Here is an 18,590-nt window from a genome sequence, read left to right as displayed (position 1 = left end):
ACTCCTTCTCGTACTTTCATGAATTATCGGGAGACTACTAGATTGGGGGTAGTCTGGTATATATAAGATGGTCACAACGTGACGGAACAGAGGTAATGAGTAATTGAATGTATGCGGATAAACTATTGTTGGCCACGTGAGACGTGAGCGTTTGTTATAGAGCGACTGTTGAAATTAAGTGTATCGTAAAGTTATATTCGGAAAGAATAAACCAGTTTTATTAAGTAAGGACTTGTGTCGCTAAAGTTTCGTCGGAACGAATTTACGGGAAATCAATTAACGAACAGAGACGTAACAATATTTTTGTTGCTCCTTTATGGGATGTGTCCTGTTTATAAAGATAACCTTCCCTCTGACTTGTCCTCAGATTTTAAACTTAAATGATAAAAACAAATAATGAAAACAAACCTCTTTAATTAACGGAGCCTCTAAATTAAAAAAACATCAAATGTTTTTTTTTTCAATTTTGTAGTTTAAACATTTAATTTTATACTTTCAGCACATAGTCTCTTAACAGCAATATTATATTATACTTTTATTGCTAAGCAATATGATATAAAAGCCATTGTTGGAACACATTGTTACCAAAACGCACTGGCTTTTCTTTATATTAGAAGTTATTATATAAGGAACCACTTTTTTTTTAATGTGTTTTTTCGCTAGATTGCATCATTAAAAAGATGCGCATTCTCGCACGTGCGTGTCTGTCTATCTGTCTGTGATTTATATCTATAATTTCCAATATAAGGAACCACTTTTTTTTTCTATTTGGTTTTTCGCTAACTTGTCTCATTAAAAGGATGCGCACGCACGTGGATAAGTAATAGCACCCAGTAACACACCCTCAGGGTCCATATAGTATGGGTGCAAAATTTTGGGTGTCTAGGTTCTTTCCTCTTGAAACTATGGCGGTCACAGAGACACGTGAGTATCTGTTTATCTGTATGTGATTTTTATTTGTAATATAAGAAACCACTTCTTTTCTATGTGGTTTTTCCCTACCTTACCTAATTACAAAGATGCGCATGCGCTCGCACGTGGAAAACATAAGTAATACCCAGTTGCACACCTTCAGTATGAGTGCAAAATTTCAGGTGTGTAGGTTCTTTCCCTTTGGAGCTATGGTGGTCACACTTCTTTTCTATGTGTTTTTTTACTAGCTTGCATCATTAAAATGACACGTAAATGACATTAAAATGATAAGTAATAATACCCAGGTGCACATCCTCAGGGTCCACTTAGTATGGGTGCAAAATTTCAGGTTTCTACACTATTTCCTCTTAGAGATATGGTGGTCACACACACACACACACATACACACAGACTCACCCTTTTATTATTATATACAAACAGTATTTGAAAAAAAATTTATTTATCTCAATATTCGAGCTACGGCATTCTTCAGCCTCGTTATACATGCCTTAATTATATTGTTACGTCTCTGTTCGTTAGTTAATTTTCCGTATAATTTCTTTCCGAAGAAACTTTAGCGATACAAGTCCTTTCTTAAATAAAACTGGTTTATTCTTTCTAAATACAACTTTGCAATACACTTAGTTTCCGCAGTCACGCTATAACAAACGCTATAATTCACAACGAACGTCACACGTGCTCGACTCAACAATACGTCTCTCTCTGTCCGCAGTTCAATTACACATTACCTTCGCCGTCAGTTCTTACCGGTCTTATATGCAAGAATACCGTACATCTAGTAACCTCTCGAGGATTCACGAACCTTCGAGAATATGATGTGTTACTAGTGTCACGTGACTTCCGCTGTCGTAACAATATTATTATTAGCAGGTAATTTATCACCTATTTTTGTTTGAAATTTTATTTACGATGCACAATTTGCTTTTAATTGTATAAATATTCCGTTATTCCCGATATAGAATAACAACTCGTATTGTTATTCATATAATGAATATATTTGATCTTTATTATGTTTAGTTAGATGTGTTTTATATCTTATAATCACAAGTTATATTTATGAATCTAGATGATCGATGTAATAGTAATAATGAGTAATATGATACATTTTAGACATGGCATTAATTTTATATTAGTGCCCAGGGTTGTATTTTTGTGCTAAAGGAAGGGGCATTAAACGTGTTTACTTAATTTACTTTAATAAAAAAAATTAGATTGATTGAAGATGAGCGCAACAATAATCAGCCAGGAGGATTTTTGGAAGGAAGAGACGTGACGAAGTTTAACTTGGACGTTTATCATAATATGGAAGAGGTAAGGCTCTTTTTCAACTCATTTCACACTTTTGAATCATACTATTAGTATTACTGTCTCTGTGGAATAGTTGCTTAAGTTTGCAGATGTTTCTTATTATCATAACTCCTTTTCCTTTTTTCAACAATATGCTCAAATCTTATTTATAAACTCAGTTTTAATTAATTTGATATAAGATTATGTAAACAGCGCATATGAACAATAATAAATAACTATGATAATTTTTGTACAGATTAATATATATATTGAAGAAATAGCTAAGAATCATGATATAGCTTCCATTCAACGCATTGGAACAAGTGTAGAAGGAAATTCAATTGTTGGTTTGAAGGTAAGAAATAAGTTTTACTAATATGTTGTAAAAACAAACCTCAAAATAATTGCATATTAGTTAAAAATGCTATGACTTGTCAAACATTAAAATTTGTCAAACTAATTAAATAGACACAATAATTGAATAAATAGATTGTGATGTACAAATGTATATCTAAAGAGTTGCATGAAATGTACTGACTGTTTTGGAATATATTTGGCATGCCTCCTCACTGTTTTGCAGGTTTTGATAACATAAAATATTTTAACATTTGCCACACCCTTAAATAGAGAATGTTTAATTCACTATTCCTTTGTATGCTGAGATACCACATTCAGTTGCAAATCTTCTATTTCCACTACAGCAGTTGATTGTTACAAGTTCTGCACTATATTCCATTCAAACATTTCTCATGCAACTAATTTATTAAAATATATTTGTCCCCACTATTGCCAAACAGTCAACAAAACTCATAGATTTTATTCCCAGGGATCAGTCTTTGTGAGTGATGGAAATTATAAACTTTAACATTTAATGGGGTGAAGTTTAGTAGAAGAATCAATACAATTGCTATTAGTATTAAGTTTAGACCTAAAGCTGTAGTTGCAGTAAAATTAGACCATAAAGATTAACTGATACTAACTATGATGAGTAAAAATTAATTTTTATAATTTATCGTATTCTAACTAGGTCTTGTTTTTCTGTTCATAAGGAATTAAATACTGGTTGAAGTTCATAAGGTGGTACACCTAACAGTGATATACATGGCTTACAACAGAACCTAAATTAAATATAGAGTCCAAAGCTCCAAAGGTGTGGTTTTATGTATTTTTAATTCTGGCTGTATAATATCTATATATGGAAAGTTTTTCCTAAACATTAAAGATCTTTGCCAAACATGTTTTATAGTTGTTGTTGTTTTTTCTTTAGAAGTCTTCAAATTCCATTAGATTTTTTGGCATTTGTGACATTGACAGTGAGGCTTTTTGCAAGTCCATCCATATGTGATTATGAGTTGCCTGACTCTTGTATGTTTAATATATGTCATTGTCTATGTTCATGCATTTGCAGGAGTGTTTTCAACTCACCAACTGTCAGGCAAAGATAACTTTTCCCTGTTGCAAAGAGACTTGGTTGGGACACAATATTTGAAAAAGTTGTCAGTTATTATTTCCTAAAAGATAAGCAGTGATATATCATTGCAAAGATAAGTTCACTTGCAATAGCTAATTATAACCCACTCCAGATCATCACCATCATCTTCAGAATCTAGTATAAAGTCAGCAAAGTGAGAATTTCTGTATTCTTAAAAGATTCTTCTGAAATGTTTAAACTCCAATTTCAGAAAGTAGGAAATGAAATATATATTTACTTCATATTAACACTTAAATTTGGAAAATATTATGAATGAATAAGAAATTTACAGAGTAAAACTGGCAAGATCAATTTAACAACATTGCCTCTAATAATTGAATTGATGCATTATACACTGTATAGTGGACATTTTACATTATTTAATGAAAATCCAAGGCTTCTTCATAAGTTACTTAGAAAATTGTTTTCTTAACAATTATGTATATGCAAAAATACAGGAACTTGTCAATGTAAATTGAACCACAAAACTTATGACTGAATGTTTTGTTATACTTATCTGTATTACTGTCCTATTTATGCCATATCTTTGATTATATTGCATATTCTTAGTTTGGAAGTGAACCATATTAAATTTTAAACATGTATTTTCAAAAATGCATGTGATTTCTAGGATGATAATCCAAATGAACTGTTTAGTTGTGACATTATATTGGAAAAACCACCATTCTGTAGCAGTAACATGAAGGCAACTTTGTGTGTCTAATTTAGTATTTAATTCTCTCTTCATTGGTTGGGGTCAAAGTGTGTAAGCCATGACTTGTTATAGAGTGCCATTTTAACATGGTATTATGTATTTGATATCTGAGTTCTCAACTATTCATTTTACCCTACATTGCTGATTTAATGACAGTTTGTGGAAGAGGAGAGGAAATACCAGATATATAATACAGAGATGCTGAAAAGAAACTGTTGATATGCAATTCAGAGGTTCTAGCGGTTATGCACATACAATTTGCAAACTGTACAAATGAAAACGTGTTTTTATTATTCACATGAACATCACCTTGCACTCTGACTTGTCAGAGTCTCAATCAGGCTGATGTCATCAATCCTAGAAATCTTCAATACAAATACATTTATAACACATCTGTTTTTTGTGTACAACAGACTTGTACATTTTACTAAAAGCTTGCTACATTTCAGGTAGATACACATAGTAAATTGAGAATTACAATTAATATACCATGTTTAATATGGGGTTGGACCAAGCTTGTGCACACTGGGCTAAGTAGATACACTTGTGGGTATTAATGTGTGGAATTTTACTAATTAACATTTTACTCAAGTTGGTTGTAAAAATAGTTTTATTATTTCACTAACTAATGCTTTTGTTAATCATTTTACTTATTAAGAACAGTGTGTGTGTGTGTACTTACACCTTTATATGGAACTAGTTAATTCACATCTCGCATTGAGTAGATGTATATGTAAGACTAATGGAAATCCTTAAATGACATGTGTAATTTTTCTTGTTTAAAAAAAATAGATGTGTATGTTATATGGGTAATACACAAAATAACTTGATAGGACATAAGAAAATAAAATAAACTTATGATTTTAATGATAGCAAATTCTACTTTTTCTTTATCACTTGTGTTAACAATATCTTTGCAGATTGGATCTCTAAGTACTTCTGGAACTCAAAAACAAGCTGTGTGGATAGATGCAGGCATCCATGCTCGAGAGTGGGCTGCTCCTGCTACTGCTCTTTATTTAATTCATTATTTGGTGAATGGATATGGAATTGATGAAAAAGTCACAAAACTTATCAATACTTATGACTGGTATATTTTTCCAGTGGTTAATCCTGATGGTTACAAATATACCTGGAATGGAGTAAGATTTAGATTGTTGATATTATTTGATGTTTATAATGTATTTTTTTGCATTAAGTAATATTTATTAATACAAATTACTTAAGTTTATGAAAAGATATGCAAAGATAAACTGTAGACTAATAGTCTTGTATAGTACTAAGTTATGAGTTTAAGTTGCTGACTTTTTCATGATTAAAACATAGTGTTAACTAGTTCTAATAAAGCTATACATTTGTAGTTTATTGTAATTTTTCGTGATAATTTCTTTAGTTAGTATTTATACATAATTAAAATTTTTTAGTCTAGGATTTTTCATTGCAATGATTAAATATGTTTTGAACAGTTAAGCATTGGAAGAAATGTGCCAGTAAGATATATTCTTTTTATATTTTTTTATTCCTTTGAAAATTAAAAGTATTATTTTCAGAAATTATTTTAAAAGATATTGTTATTGTATTCATAGTAGTTAAGTTTTTTAATTTTGCATTCTCTGATGCTTCTAATAGTAAATTGATAAATCACAGGTGGTTGGGTATGTGATCATACTAAAGATATTGTGTGTCACATAGAGGAAAAATTGTGTGAAAGACCCAATGTAGAATATATTGTTGAACTACCATGAGTAATTTGAAAATCATGTATTCTGGATGTTTAAATGTTCATAATTGAAGTAATATGTGACAGTCATATATTATTTTAGTTACAGAAACTACAGCAAGTACCAAAACATTTTAAGTTCATCATTGTAGTACATATTAAGTCTTTTTTTTTTTCCTAGTTAGGCTTTTCCATATTTAGTAAAACTTGTTGCACATCATGATCCTTAAAAGTGTGGTGTTCGTAGGTTGTATGTAAACATGATGATATGTGAGAGTTGTTGATAAATGAACAAAGTGTATATTTCAAGACTTCATTCAGTTTGGTGTTGTTCAGAGAAATGTCTGTTTTGCCAATTAAGTTGTTAAAATTGATTCTCTATATAAACTACATATTCAACTTTCAATCAACTTTTAAAAGTTACAATGGTTATTGCATCATAAATCATGTCAGTGGAGCCCCCCAGTGGCACAGTGGTTTGTCTGCAGACTTACAACACTAGAAACCGGGTTTTGATACCTGTGGTGGGCAGAGCACAGATAGGCCATTGTGTAGCTTTGTGCTTAACTTCAAACAAACAAACTTGTCAGTGAAACCTAAAACCTTAATATTCCATACAATTTACATTGCAGAAGTTTTCAGATAAGTGAAAAATGATTCATAAAAAATCTTAGAAACATAGGATTAAATCTTTCAAAGTATTTTTAACTTTCTAGTGCTTATCTATGTAATGTGACTCCAAATGATGCTTGATATTGCAAGGCAGCATCTAAAAACATTTTGTGTAGTGCCTCAAATGAGCAATACTTTTTTCAGCCTTTTGCACATTTCTTTAAACAAGTATGAAAGACTTTTACCTTGAAATAAGCTTAAACATTAAACAGGTGCAATAGCAGTTACATACGTTTCTCTAATCACTGTAATATATTATGTAAAGGTCAAAGATAATTTAAGATAGCTTTTCATAGATTAGTAGTTTACTTTTTGGTAGACAAATTACAATGGTTTTATAAAATATGCAGGACTGTGGGAGCATCTAAATTAGTAAACTCATCCACCAAGAGAAGTGTAAGGAAATATTGTTTTTTCCATGTATCTAAATTTTTCATTGTCTAAAAACTAACAGACATTTTTAGGGTATCTTTATGCAATGTTAACAAATATCAAACTAGATATTAATGTAACTGATCAGTAATTCACTTTGTTATTTACCTTAGGTACTTTTTCTTCAGTGAGAAATAGTTTATTCTTCAAGAGCAAAAAACTGTATGTTTTGCAGCTGATATATTGTTGAGTGGATTCTTTGAATCATTCAATTGAAATAATATGTAACGTCTGGCTCCAAAAATGTTTTATTTCTTTTACTACAACTTTTTTAGCTAGTTTAACTAATGCTCACCGATAGGCCTAAGGTCATAATAGATGCTAACAGAGCAATTTCACTTGCTAATTTTCTTGTATGTACATATCTACTTCTTAAAAATAAAAACTCAATATTCACAAAACTGACTAAAGTAACAGCTAGACCAACTGACTAACAAATTCACTAGCTAAATGATCAGTCCTCTACTACAAAATACTCACTAACAAATAATTTACTTAAGCCTAACTAAAATCTTAGCATTTGTATTATTTCTCAAAATCTCAAGAAAGTTGTTCTCAATCAGTCATACCTTTTATACGATTTCAGAACTCCTTCTGATGAAACAATAAAACAAACATCTAAATTACAAAACATATCCTAGAGAAAATATGGATAATTTCAGGCTACACTTAGATAAAAGTTCAGTCATATCTCTAAATCTCAAGAAGAATGATATAGAAATTATGCTCTTTCATAAAATTCCTTTGATGTCTACAGCTAACTTTTTCATACAGGATATCTGTTTAAGGGAACTGTATATAAACTAGCTTTTAGAAGATTCTCACAGTGACAGAGCATTACAGAAGAATAAAAAAACATTATTGCTGTTTCACAACATTAAGTTTTAACAACTAGATGTTATGCAAGTCAAAAGAAGTTGGTGACAAAGTAGACTAGAAAATTAAAGTAAAATTAAAAATTTTGCTTCCATAAACAAAAAATTTCATTTGTAGTTTATTTAAATAAATTTACTTTTATCCAATTCTAATAAAAATGACAATTTGATAATATTTCAGGATCGAATGTGGAGAAAAAACAGATCACTTCCCCCTCAAAGAGGAGAACTAAGAAACTGCCTGGGAGTTGATATAAATCGTAACTTCGATGCTATGTTTGGAGGTATGCTCAGGAAATGATGAAATTCTCCAAGTATTAAGAGATATTTTGTCAGTAATATGAAGACCTAGAAGTCACACTTTTTAATCATTATCATGATATCAGACTGAGAAAAATATTAGGTATTGTGATTTGACTGAATAAACTGAATATAACAGTGAAAACAGCTTTTGTTTTGGTTCATACTTATAAAGGCAATGCAAGTAGAACAAATTAAATTATCCCCCCCCCCCAAGTTAGAATGTACATATCGACTATTTTTACAAATAGTTACTCTAAGACATAAAGAATGCTGGGAAGGATTACTTGCTTAACTTTCATGGCTTATGTAAATGTTAATGTTAGTATACACTTTTTATGAAGTGCAAAGTTTTCTAAGAATTTCAAATTGTTTGTTAGCAAGGTTTGCATTTATCCATCTTCATAGTTTGATTTGTTTACTCAATCTTGTACATGTTAAGCCACACCACTTCTAAAACTTGTGTGTTTTTTATAGTGTTCCAGTCAATCCTAACTTGTCTGTTATAAACAATTGTAAGGATGTTCTTACATACTCCTATATATTTTGATTGGGAAAAAATATCTGTGTGTTTGATTTACACAATAAAATAAAAATTGGTTAATAGATAATGTTGATAGTTATACATAAAAAAGGAAACTATCCTTTTCCCATACTTATCCATGTTTATTGAGATTTAGACTTGTTTGTGTTAGACATGTACAATCCTTATCTAAAAATCTGTTCTGTAAATGACTTAAGTTAAATTGATAATAATTACAATTCAATTGCTTGATCTGATTCGAAACCTAACAGTTGTTGTCCAATAAATTTGATGATGACATATATATATAGTGTCTAGACTGCTACTATATCTTTTCTTTCCCAACTACTAACTTTATGAGCCCTGGTATTAAGCGAAAGGCCTCATCAGCACTAGATAAAGCAAATGTAGTATGTATGGTTGACATGTCATAAATATTCTCTTTGCCTTTCACTCATGGCTTAAAATGAAGTGACAATTAATAAATTATTGTTTCTGATAAATTTACATGATTGATATAAAAAAGAGAGCAAATCTTATTGTATGAGAATGATATGAGGAAGCTAGCTTATCTTGTTGTATGTGAACGATATGAGGAAGCTAGCTAATCTTATTGTACGTGAATGATATGAGGAAGCTAGCTTATCTTATTGTACGTGAACGATATGAGGAAGCTAGCTTATCTTATTGTATGGGGATGAAATGAGGAAGCTAGCTAATCTTATTGTACGTGAACGATATGAGGAAGCTAGCTTATCTTATTGTATGGGGATGAAATGAGGAAGTTAGCTTATCTTATTGTATGTGAATGATATGAGGAAGCTAGCTTATCTTATTGTATGGGGATGAAATGAGGAAGCTAGCTTATCTTATTGTATGGGGATGAAATGAGGAAGTTAGCTTATCTTATTGTATGGGGATGAAATGAGGAAGCTAGCTTATCTTATTGTATGTGAATGATATGAGGAAGCTAGCTTATCTTATTGTATGGGGATGAAATGAGGAAGCTAGCTAATCTTATTGTACGTGAACGATATGAGGAAGCTAGCTTATCTTATTGTACGTGAGTGATATGAGGAAGTTAGATTATCTTATTGTACATGACTGGTATGAGGAAGCTAGCTTATCTTATTGTATATGAATGATATGAGGAAGCTAGCTTATCTCCTTTGTGTTATGGGTAGTATTCTTATATTATTCACTAGAATAATATCCATCTTTCCTGGTACAATGTTTTAAAATGAAATTGTGTGTACTTCAACTAAGTTTAAGTGTTAAAAAGAAAGAAAGGGTATTCAATTGTTAATTTTGGACTTTTATGAAAATATACACTAAAATAAATGAAAAATGCTGTTTACTATTTAGATGAATATTTGGTTAATAGGTTTTAGAAAACCTTCTGTATTATTTAACTACCAGTAATTTTAAGGTAATTCAGAGAAGTCCTCAATGTGAAGGATTGTATTTTTTTCTTGAGATTGTACTGTACTAACATCTTATGAAAGTGGCATAAGAAAAATATGTTAAAAATAATAATTGAGTGCTTTGTAATTTGGGGAAGTGACACTTGTGGATTATATGCATGTAGAACTGTTCAATAATTATTGCATATTTAGTAATATTACTCTATTGTAGTTCAACATTGATCATTTCTAGTGACACTGAACTTTGTGACAAAAAAAAAAAAAGGGTTAAAAAACTATTTTTGTTACTTATTAGGAAAAGGAACAACTGATGACATATGTTCTGATATATATAGAGGAGAATCAGCTTTTTCTGAACCAGAGACTAGAGCCATAAGAGATGCTGTTTTACAGTTAAAGGGCCGACTGAAAGCATATTTTACACTACATTCTTATTCACAGTTGTGGATGTGTCCTTATGGTCACAGCCTAACATATCCTTTAAACTACAATGATCAAGTATGTATAAATTTCTTTTAAGTTTAATGTTTTATTTTTGAAGTTTATAGAATGTTTTTTAGAGCGAAGCTATATTGGGCTGTCTGCTGTATCCACCACAAGAAAATGAACTCCAGATTTTAGCACTGTAAATGTGTAGACTTACTGCTGTCCCACCAGAGGACATATAGAATGAGATGTGCTGCTGTAGCATTATGGTGGATTCAGTTGACTGACAGAATTTTTTCTTTGTTTTGCCGAGTTTATAGTGCGTACTGGAGGGATTTAAACATTATGGCAATAAAATTAGATAAAAAAAACAACAACTGTTACTCAACAGATAATGATAAAAAAATCTTTTTATTTCAGCCAAAGTTTCACCCTTGCAATTTCATTAGGCCTGGTAGTTCAAGAGCTCTAACTTTATTGACAAAATATATTTAACAAGGATTCAGAACTTTTCCTAGAAAATGTAACATGATTAAAGCTGATTTATGGAGAGTTATAAAAATATCTACTGGGATATCATTTAGATTATTGACAGAAATGTTTGCATTCCAGCATAACAAATTTTTTTAATTGTAGTTTTTCACAGTCCTGAAATATGTTAGTATATCTTAAAATAACTGGCTATGCCTGTTACACAACTGAGAATAACATGGGAATAAAATTATTTTATTGTTAACTATTTAGAAATTTAATTCATCAAAACCTCGTATTTTCTATACTTTGATATGAGTCTCTGATTCACTATGATTATTGATACACTAGTTTTCACTTGATTGACTTAAGAATATGTAGGAGTATTAAAACTATCTAAACTGTACTGCTTTCTTAATTTATTAATAAGATTTTCTTTAAAAAACTATTTTGTAATTGTTGTTGAGTAAATGTTTTATATCAATGACATATCAATGAAAACTATTTCAATCATGTGTATTGGCTAAATATGTAACAATTATGAAGAAGAATCAGATATTTTAGTGTACAAAATAACACTGTACATTAAATCTTGTTACACAAACAGCTTACAAGAGAGTATGATGTGCTCTTGCATAACAATAGTTTAAGGAAATGCTGTGAAACAACTTAGTATAAAGTTTGAAATTGTAAACTACGTAGCTCTCGCATGATGAATGGTTGCTAAAAAATTGTATCTACACTTGATACATGAAGCACGAACAGATGCTTAACACAATTTTTTATTTTCTTACTATTTGCATTTAACAATATTTCTTTGAAAATTAAAAAAGAATGTAAATAAATTGAAAAATTGACTCAGAAATCACAGGTTTCATAAATGTAGAGGGTTCAGTACAATTAAAAGGAGTACAATGTTAAAATAATTACACAATAAATAATTTATTAAAAACAGGGACCAGCCCTAAAAATACCCTACATGTTTCAGTGTTCTTAGGCTACCATCCTGCCAAAAACATCACTCTTGATTTATGAACAACAACTTCTCTTTATATTGCAATCCTCATGGATTGTTCTTACTTGAGGAACCATCAGTGGTATCTTGCTCCTTCATGGAGTTGTTACATCTCTGTTCGTTTGTTAATTTCCCGTAAAAGTTTTTTCCGAAGAACTTCAGCGATACAAGTCCTTTCTTATATAAAACTAGTTTATTCTTTCTCAATACAACTTTGCAATACACAGAATTTCCACAGTCACTTTAACTTTAACTTGAGTCAATTATCTGTCTCTATATCTCTTCAATCTGCTATTCTATCTCTGCCTTATTTGCTGGGCTTATATTCTAAAATAAAGTATGCCTAGAAAAGACTAGATTTGCCACAAACAGTCATGATCTTTCTAGAATCTCATGATGTGTTACTAGTGTCGCGTGACTTCCGTTGTCATAACAGAGTCTATCCTCAGACCTTTTGTATATTGGAATTTCTCCCACTTCTACTGAGAATCTGTATTTATATCAATTTGTTCAGTTAGGATTGTTGCATGTTCTTTAACCTCTATGTTTGTCCTAGGAAACCTGAGTATTTCTACATTACCAAACACCCCTGTTTACAAATATAGGGGTGTCTGAAGTTGAAAAATTATTTGATCAGAAAAAATTAAAACAATCCTGGCCTATCCTTCTGTGAGACTCCAAGTATTGATTTGTTCATTTGGGATTCTCGCATGTCATATATACCTCTGCATTTGCTCTAAACAAAATTCTATCCTCTATGCTGGAGCTCCATGAGAGGGTGCTGCCCTTTGGAAATGGACAGAGGGTAGGTGATGATGTGTCAGGAGAGCACCTTTCCCACGTATGCCATTTTATGGCAGTATAGATATCAGAAATAGGAATACTGTTATCACTAGATGCCTCAGTTCCAAACAGGATGGGGATCATCTGTGTTTTTATTATTGATTTGTTTATGTTTTTATTCTTCCATTTAACTGTCCTCACATTGTTTAGCCCACCCTTGGAGACTGTTTGAATGTTTCTTTGATTCTTCCTGAGTACCCACCAAGTTTGTCACTTGTATGACTCACTGGCCATTTTGAATATGAATAAAGGGGGGCTAACTTTGGAGTATGTCCTTTCATAATATGTGTCTGTGGCCATTTCACAAAGAACACTCCATTGCAGGAGTAGGACATAGTATTCCTCTTACATATTTATCCTACTATCTGTATTCCGTTGTTGGCTCCACAGATTCAATGTGCTGTTACCACTCACAAAATCAACCCCTTTGTTTAAATTAAAGGCATCAAAGAGTTACCTTGCTGAAAATAATGCCTTTATTCTGAATATCCTTTCAGTCAATTCCTTTTTATAAAGCTGTTCTGCTCCATTTATTCTTCCTCAAATCCAGTTCTACAAATTATTTTATGGTTCTGAATTCTACTTAGCTACACATTTCTTGTAGTATAGATTATTCTTTTCCTGCCCTATAGCGTATAGTTTTATATTTTTCTGGATTTTTCAAGTTCATTGGTTTCCACCACCTTTTACAATGTGTATATTCTGGCTTTCAGTATTTAAGAGATAAGTCTATCTTATTTGACTTTTACATTTTTAAACTTAAAATTAATTTCAAACAGGACTTATCTTAGAAATAACTTTCCTTCCATGTCCTCACAACTGAATTTTCATCATCACTGCATCTTTAAATAAAATCAAAACTATGGCAGGAAAGCAGAACTTGTGTAAGACACTTGAGCAATATATCACATAGAAGGTAGGTAAGTGGGGAATTTTGGGTAAGTAACACATGCTCTGCAATGCATAAAGGAGTTTGGAAATTTGAGTAGTGTTTTGTTGACAACATAAGTTCAAACTCAACAAGGAAATGTTTCAGTATTTCAGAGGTTAAGTACTTGTTTGGAATTCATTTTCATTATAAAAATGTAAAATTTTTATAGTTGAATATGTAGAGAATACTAATAATCATGTATAAGATAAACTAACTTTTTATTTGGTTGTCTTAAGGTTACTTTCAAATAACCAGACAAAATATTTGTAAAGGCAATATAGAATTTAGATAACTTAAAAAGTTACCTTTAATAGTGTGTCGTCAAAAAACAAAAGCACTTCTATATTGAACAGTATAAAAATAAAATTATCAGTTTTATTATTTTCAAACATTCAAAAGAATAAAAATACTTTCATTGAAAAATCCTTGGCATATAGTTTTATGTTCAGCTTTTGTCTATGATTAAGAATTCCATTACTGTCTAGTTTTTGATTTGTTTAACTGAAGGATTATTCCCAAGTATAAACCTTTACCTTTTACTAGTTCTCTTACATCAGAGGTAGGGCATTTTATAGAATGTTTTAACATGATACCGTTTACTGCCCCATAAAATACATAATACTATTGTGGTTAGTAATGTAACTTTATGAAGATATTCAAGGACAAAGGAGTACTTTCTTAGGAAGTAACTCTTAGAGCAGACACTCACCACATTTCCCTTTTACCAAATGTCTTTGTCTTTATTTCTTGATGTGTTTGAAATGATTTTATTGAGTTTTTCATTAATTAAAGGCCAAAAAGTCATATGATTATGTCGATTTATTTCAGAATAATGTTCAAGTTCATAAAATGTTATACTCTTGTTGTTTAGGATAAAGTTTGTTTGTGCTATATTATCAGTTTAGACTCATATGAGAGAATTTGTTCAGATATATTAAATACACAATACTGTCTGAAGCAATCTGAAAGTTGAGATCTACTATTACAGAACAAGTTATTCTGTAATAGTGAATCTTGTCTTTATTTTTTGTTCAGAAATTTATCTGATTTGGAGCCCTAAAAATGTACATATACATTATGTATTTTATAAATTTTTTTATTTACCACTTTTAGAAATGTACAAATAAACAGCAGTACAAACATCAGTCAATTGTTAAAATATACAATAATTTTTAAAATAATTCCTATAAACTGCATGCATTCTTACATATATCATAAAGCACAAGTTCAAGTTCCACTGATAACTAAAAGTATGCAACTACTTTTGCAATTATATGTATAGAACTTTAAAATTAAGTAATAATTAATGTTTTCACAAGGTTTGTGCATTACATTCTTTTTAATGTAGTTTGTCATATCCATTTTGACTCATCTTCAGTCTTTAGGGCACATGTGGGAACACGAATATGACAGATGTAATGATTCTGTATATCGTGGTACAAATGTTTTTAGTTAAGGTAAAGTTGAAAAAAGAGCACTATTAATTAAGTGGCTTTCTATTCATATAAGTATTGTAAAGCTGTAAAAATTAAAATTTCAATGATTTTATAAACTTGTAGAGACCCAGTTTTCAAGTTTAGTATAGGCTCTTTTCACCTCATTTTATACATTTCTGTGCTGGTTGATATGCATCATGTTAATGAGGTTTCTAAATGATAATAAAAAAAATCTGTACATATTGTGGTATCAAGTTAAACCTTGATTACATTGCAAACTTCATATTATCAGAAAGTTAAAATGTATAGTATCAATACTTACAGTGCATAAAATGTAATGTCCATTACAAAATAATTCCACTGTGCACTTCGTGTACTGAACATAAACATACACCACCTTCTGAAAGTCAGGGATTCAGAGAAAATAGGGGTTAATAATGGCATGGCTTGAGAATTGGATTTCTGGGAAAGGTGGGGTTTTTTTTAGGGGGGGGCAAAGGAAGAACACGGTCCTGGTTCTGGTTGACACCCAGCCCCAGACAAAGCTTGGTGACTAGCTACCCAGACCTGGTATTGGGCCAAATTTTACTCCCATGTATCCCTACTTATATTCTGTACATGTACTTGTATTACAAGTATTTGTGATGTAATACAAGTACATGTACAGATTAAAAGTATTTTTGATGCAATACAAGTACATGTACAGATTATAAGTATTTGTGATGTAGTATATAAAGAAGAATTATGAAGGGAGCTAACAGAACATTCGTGAGAACAGGAATCATCCTTTTGTACAACTAAGTCCACCAATGATGTAAATTCGCTATCCAAAGTGACCGTATAACTTGCTGAGAGCGAGAATGTGCCACAAACTGTCTCTGGCCAAAGTGTGTTGCAAGGTTTAAATGTGGAAATTGGTGTGGCCTTTCATTAATGCATTTCGCTTTTTGAGTTAAAAGAATCTGAACCTTGTGCATGTCTCAACACTAGCTTAGTAAATCATCTGCGAAACTGGAACAGTTGTGGGAGAGACGTCTGTATTCTGGAAGATCAGATGCCAGTTTTTTCAGTTTAGTACTGAGTTCAAAGGCCTTCAGAATGGGATCACTACAAATTGAAATTATGTACACTGGGCTTCCAAGAGCATGGTAAGCATTCTTATGGACAATGGAATCCCTTAATGTCTCAACATATGCATGGTTTCTTGTACAGCTAAATCGTGAGCAGTCACATGCTTGATCCCGTGGTTCTTCTACAAAATATGACCAATTTAAGAGAAGACATGTTATTCTATAATTTTCAGTAATAGCAGCCACAACAGTGGAAGTTAAGTTACTGGTGGCATCATCTGGATGAGATAGGTTTTCCTTCTCCCATTCTGGTAAACTGTCCAACAGGGTTTTGATTACATCTTCTTTATTCTCCAGCACAGCCTGTAAGATATCAGCATATCAATGGGTGTAATGAATTGGTTCTGTCCTAGTTTCAGACAACTTCAGAAGTTCACCAAGAAGCTCCTTGTCATATACTACAATGGCAATTTGCAAAGCATGCTCACCTTGGAAGTTGATTGACAGATTTGGATTGTTCTCTAAAAAATACCAGATTCTTTCAGTATTTCGGTCTTCAACCTGCCTTAGGAAGGTTTCTTCATCAGTTATAACTGAAGTCTTTGTTGCCAGAACAGTATTTTTCGTGTTTCTGACCATGATTCATGTGTGAAGTTTTCCATGTTATATTTTCTTAAACTTTTTATTATTATTATTCGTTGAAAACTACCCCAAGTACTTATAACCCTTCACGTGGAAACTATTACATAATCTTACCTCCCTAATATATATACAGATTATAAGTATTTGTAATGCAATACATGTACAGATTATAAGTATTTGTAATGTAACACATGTACAGATTATAAGTATTTTTGTGATTCTTTAATAATCATATTGCTTTAAATATTTTCTCCCTTTGAAATTACACTAAGGTCACATATGTTTAACAATATTCATTTAGTATTATGGATGGTAAGAAAGTTGTTGTGGCATCAAATAAACTATGCAATAGTATTCATTATCCAACATCGTCAATGACCTTATAATGAGCCCCATTTTGTATGATATTGATAACTGACTTTTTTACCTCCTTTCACCCACCCAGACTATTATATAATGTTTATCATCCATTTCATTTAACGTTGTTTTAATGATGATGTTTCATTATTTTCACTTTTCAGTTTCAAGCTCTACATACTGCTATAAATGCTGTTTGGAAAAAACATGGGAAATACTACAAGTTTGGAAGCATTGCATCTGTGATCTGTAAGTAACATAAAATACATCCCTTGAATAAGTGGTTCTTTTTTTTAGCTATTATAGGATTTCTTGAAATCTATCTTAAATTGTAAAACTCACTGCATATGAATATCTTATGTGTAATGATTACCATTTACAAAATACATTTATTGACTCCATAAATGTGTTGTAAGTTTAACTACCAGTTGGTAAAAGGCCTGTCACTTTTAAAACATGTACAGTGTGTTAATCAGGATGTCTATAGGTATGTGTTGATTATCCCTTCTCAACAATTTCGTATGTTATATTTTTTAGTTGTGTTTTATGAAACAGACTTGTAAGTATTTGTGATGTAATACAAATACATGTACAGATAAGGACTTAAGACATGTGACATAAAGTGGAAAAAAGTATTACACTTACGAAGTTGCAAGTCATCAGAATATGAGGTAAATTATAACGAATAATGATTCCAAAACAAGGTAACAAACAGAGATAATTTAAAATGCTAGTCAGATTCATCACTTGTACTTATTTCAGTGAACATAACTTTTAATATATCATTTTTATTCAGTAGGAGAAAATAAATTACAGTGTTTTATAATTTGTCGAATATTGGTAGTTATAACAATTATGCTTAAAAAATTTGACAAAAAAAAAAGAAGAAAAACATTTTATCATTTTTTAAAACTTTCAGTGCTGACTGAAGGATGGAAACCATTTTCAATGAAGATGACAAACAACTTCTAGATAAATGTTTATTTTATTCTACCCGACATTTCGGCTTACACCTTTTTTCTAAGGTTTTAGTTGAATGTCACAGGT

General features: G+C 31.0%; 1 protein-coding gene across 1 annotated transcript in view; it reads left to right on the top strand.

Moving 5' to 3' along the window:
* The window catches only part of LOC106463052 (carboxypeptidase B-like), a 47,245-nt gene that overhangs the window by 12,728 nt on the left and 15,927 nt on the right, over nucleotides 1-18,590 (top strand). Inside the window, exons 4-9 of the mRNA XM_013923026.2 lie at nucleotides 2,145-2,244; nucleotides 2,477-2,575; nucleotides 5,327-5,548; nucleotides 8,287-8,389; nucleotides 10,648-10,850; nucleotides 17,708-17,792. Of these exons, the coding sequence (XP_013778480.2) occupies nucleotides 2,145-2,244; nucleotides 2,477-2,575; nucleotides 5,327-5,548; nucleotides 8,287-8,389; nucleotides 10,648-10,850; nucleotides 17,708-17,792 (812 nt within the window). The remainder of the gene's footprint in view (nucleotides 1-2,144; nucleotides 2,245-2,476; nucleotides 2,576-5,326; nucleotides 5,549-8,286; nucleotides 8,390-10,647; nucleotides 10,851-17,707; nucleotides 17,793-18,590) is intronic.

This window comes from Limulus polyphemus, unplaced genomic scaffold, assembly GCF_000517525.1.
Source record: "Limulus polyphemus unplaced genomic scaffold, Limulus_polyphemus-2.1.2 Scaffold50, whole genome shotgun sequence".
Classification (NCBI taxonomy): domain Eukaryota; kingdom Metazoa; phylum Arthropoda; class Merostomata; order Xiphosura; family Limulidae; genus Limulus; species Limulus polyphemus.
The sequence above is the reverse complement of the archived record's forward strand: the minus strand, read 5'-3'. Positions and strand labels throughout refer to the sequence as shown.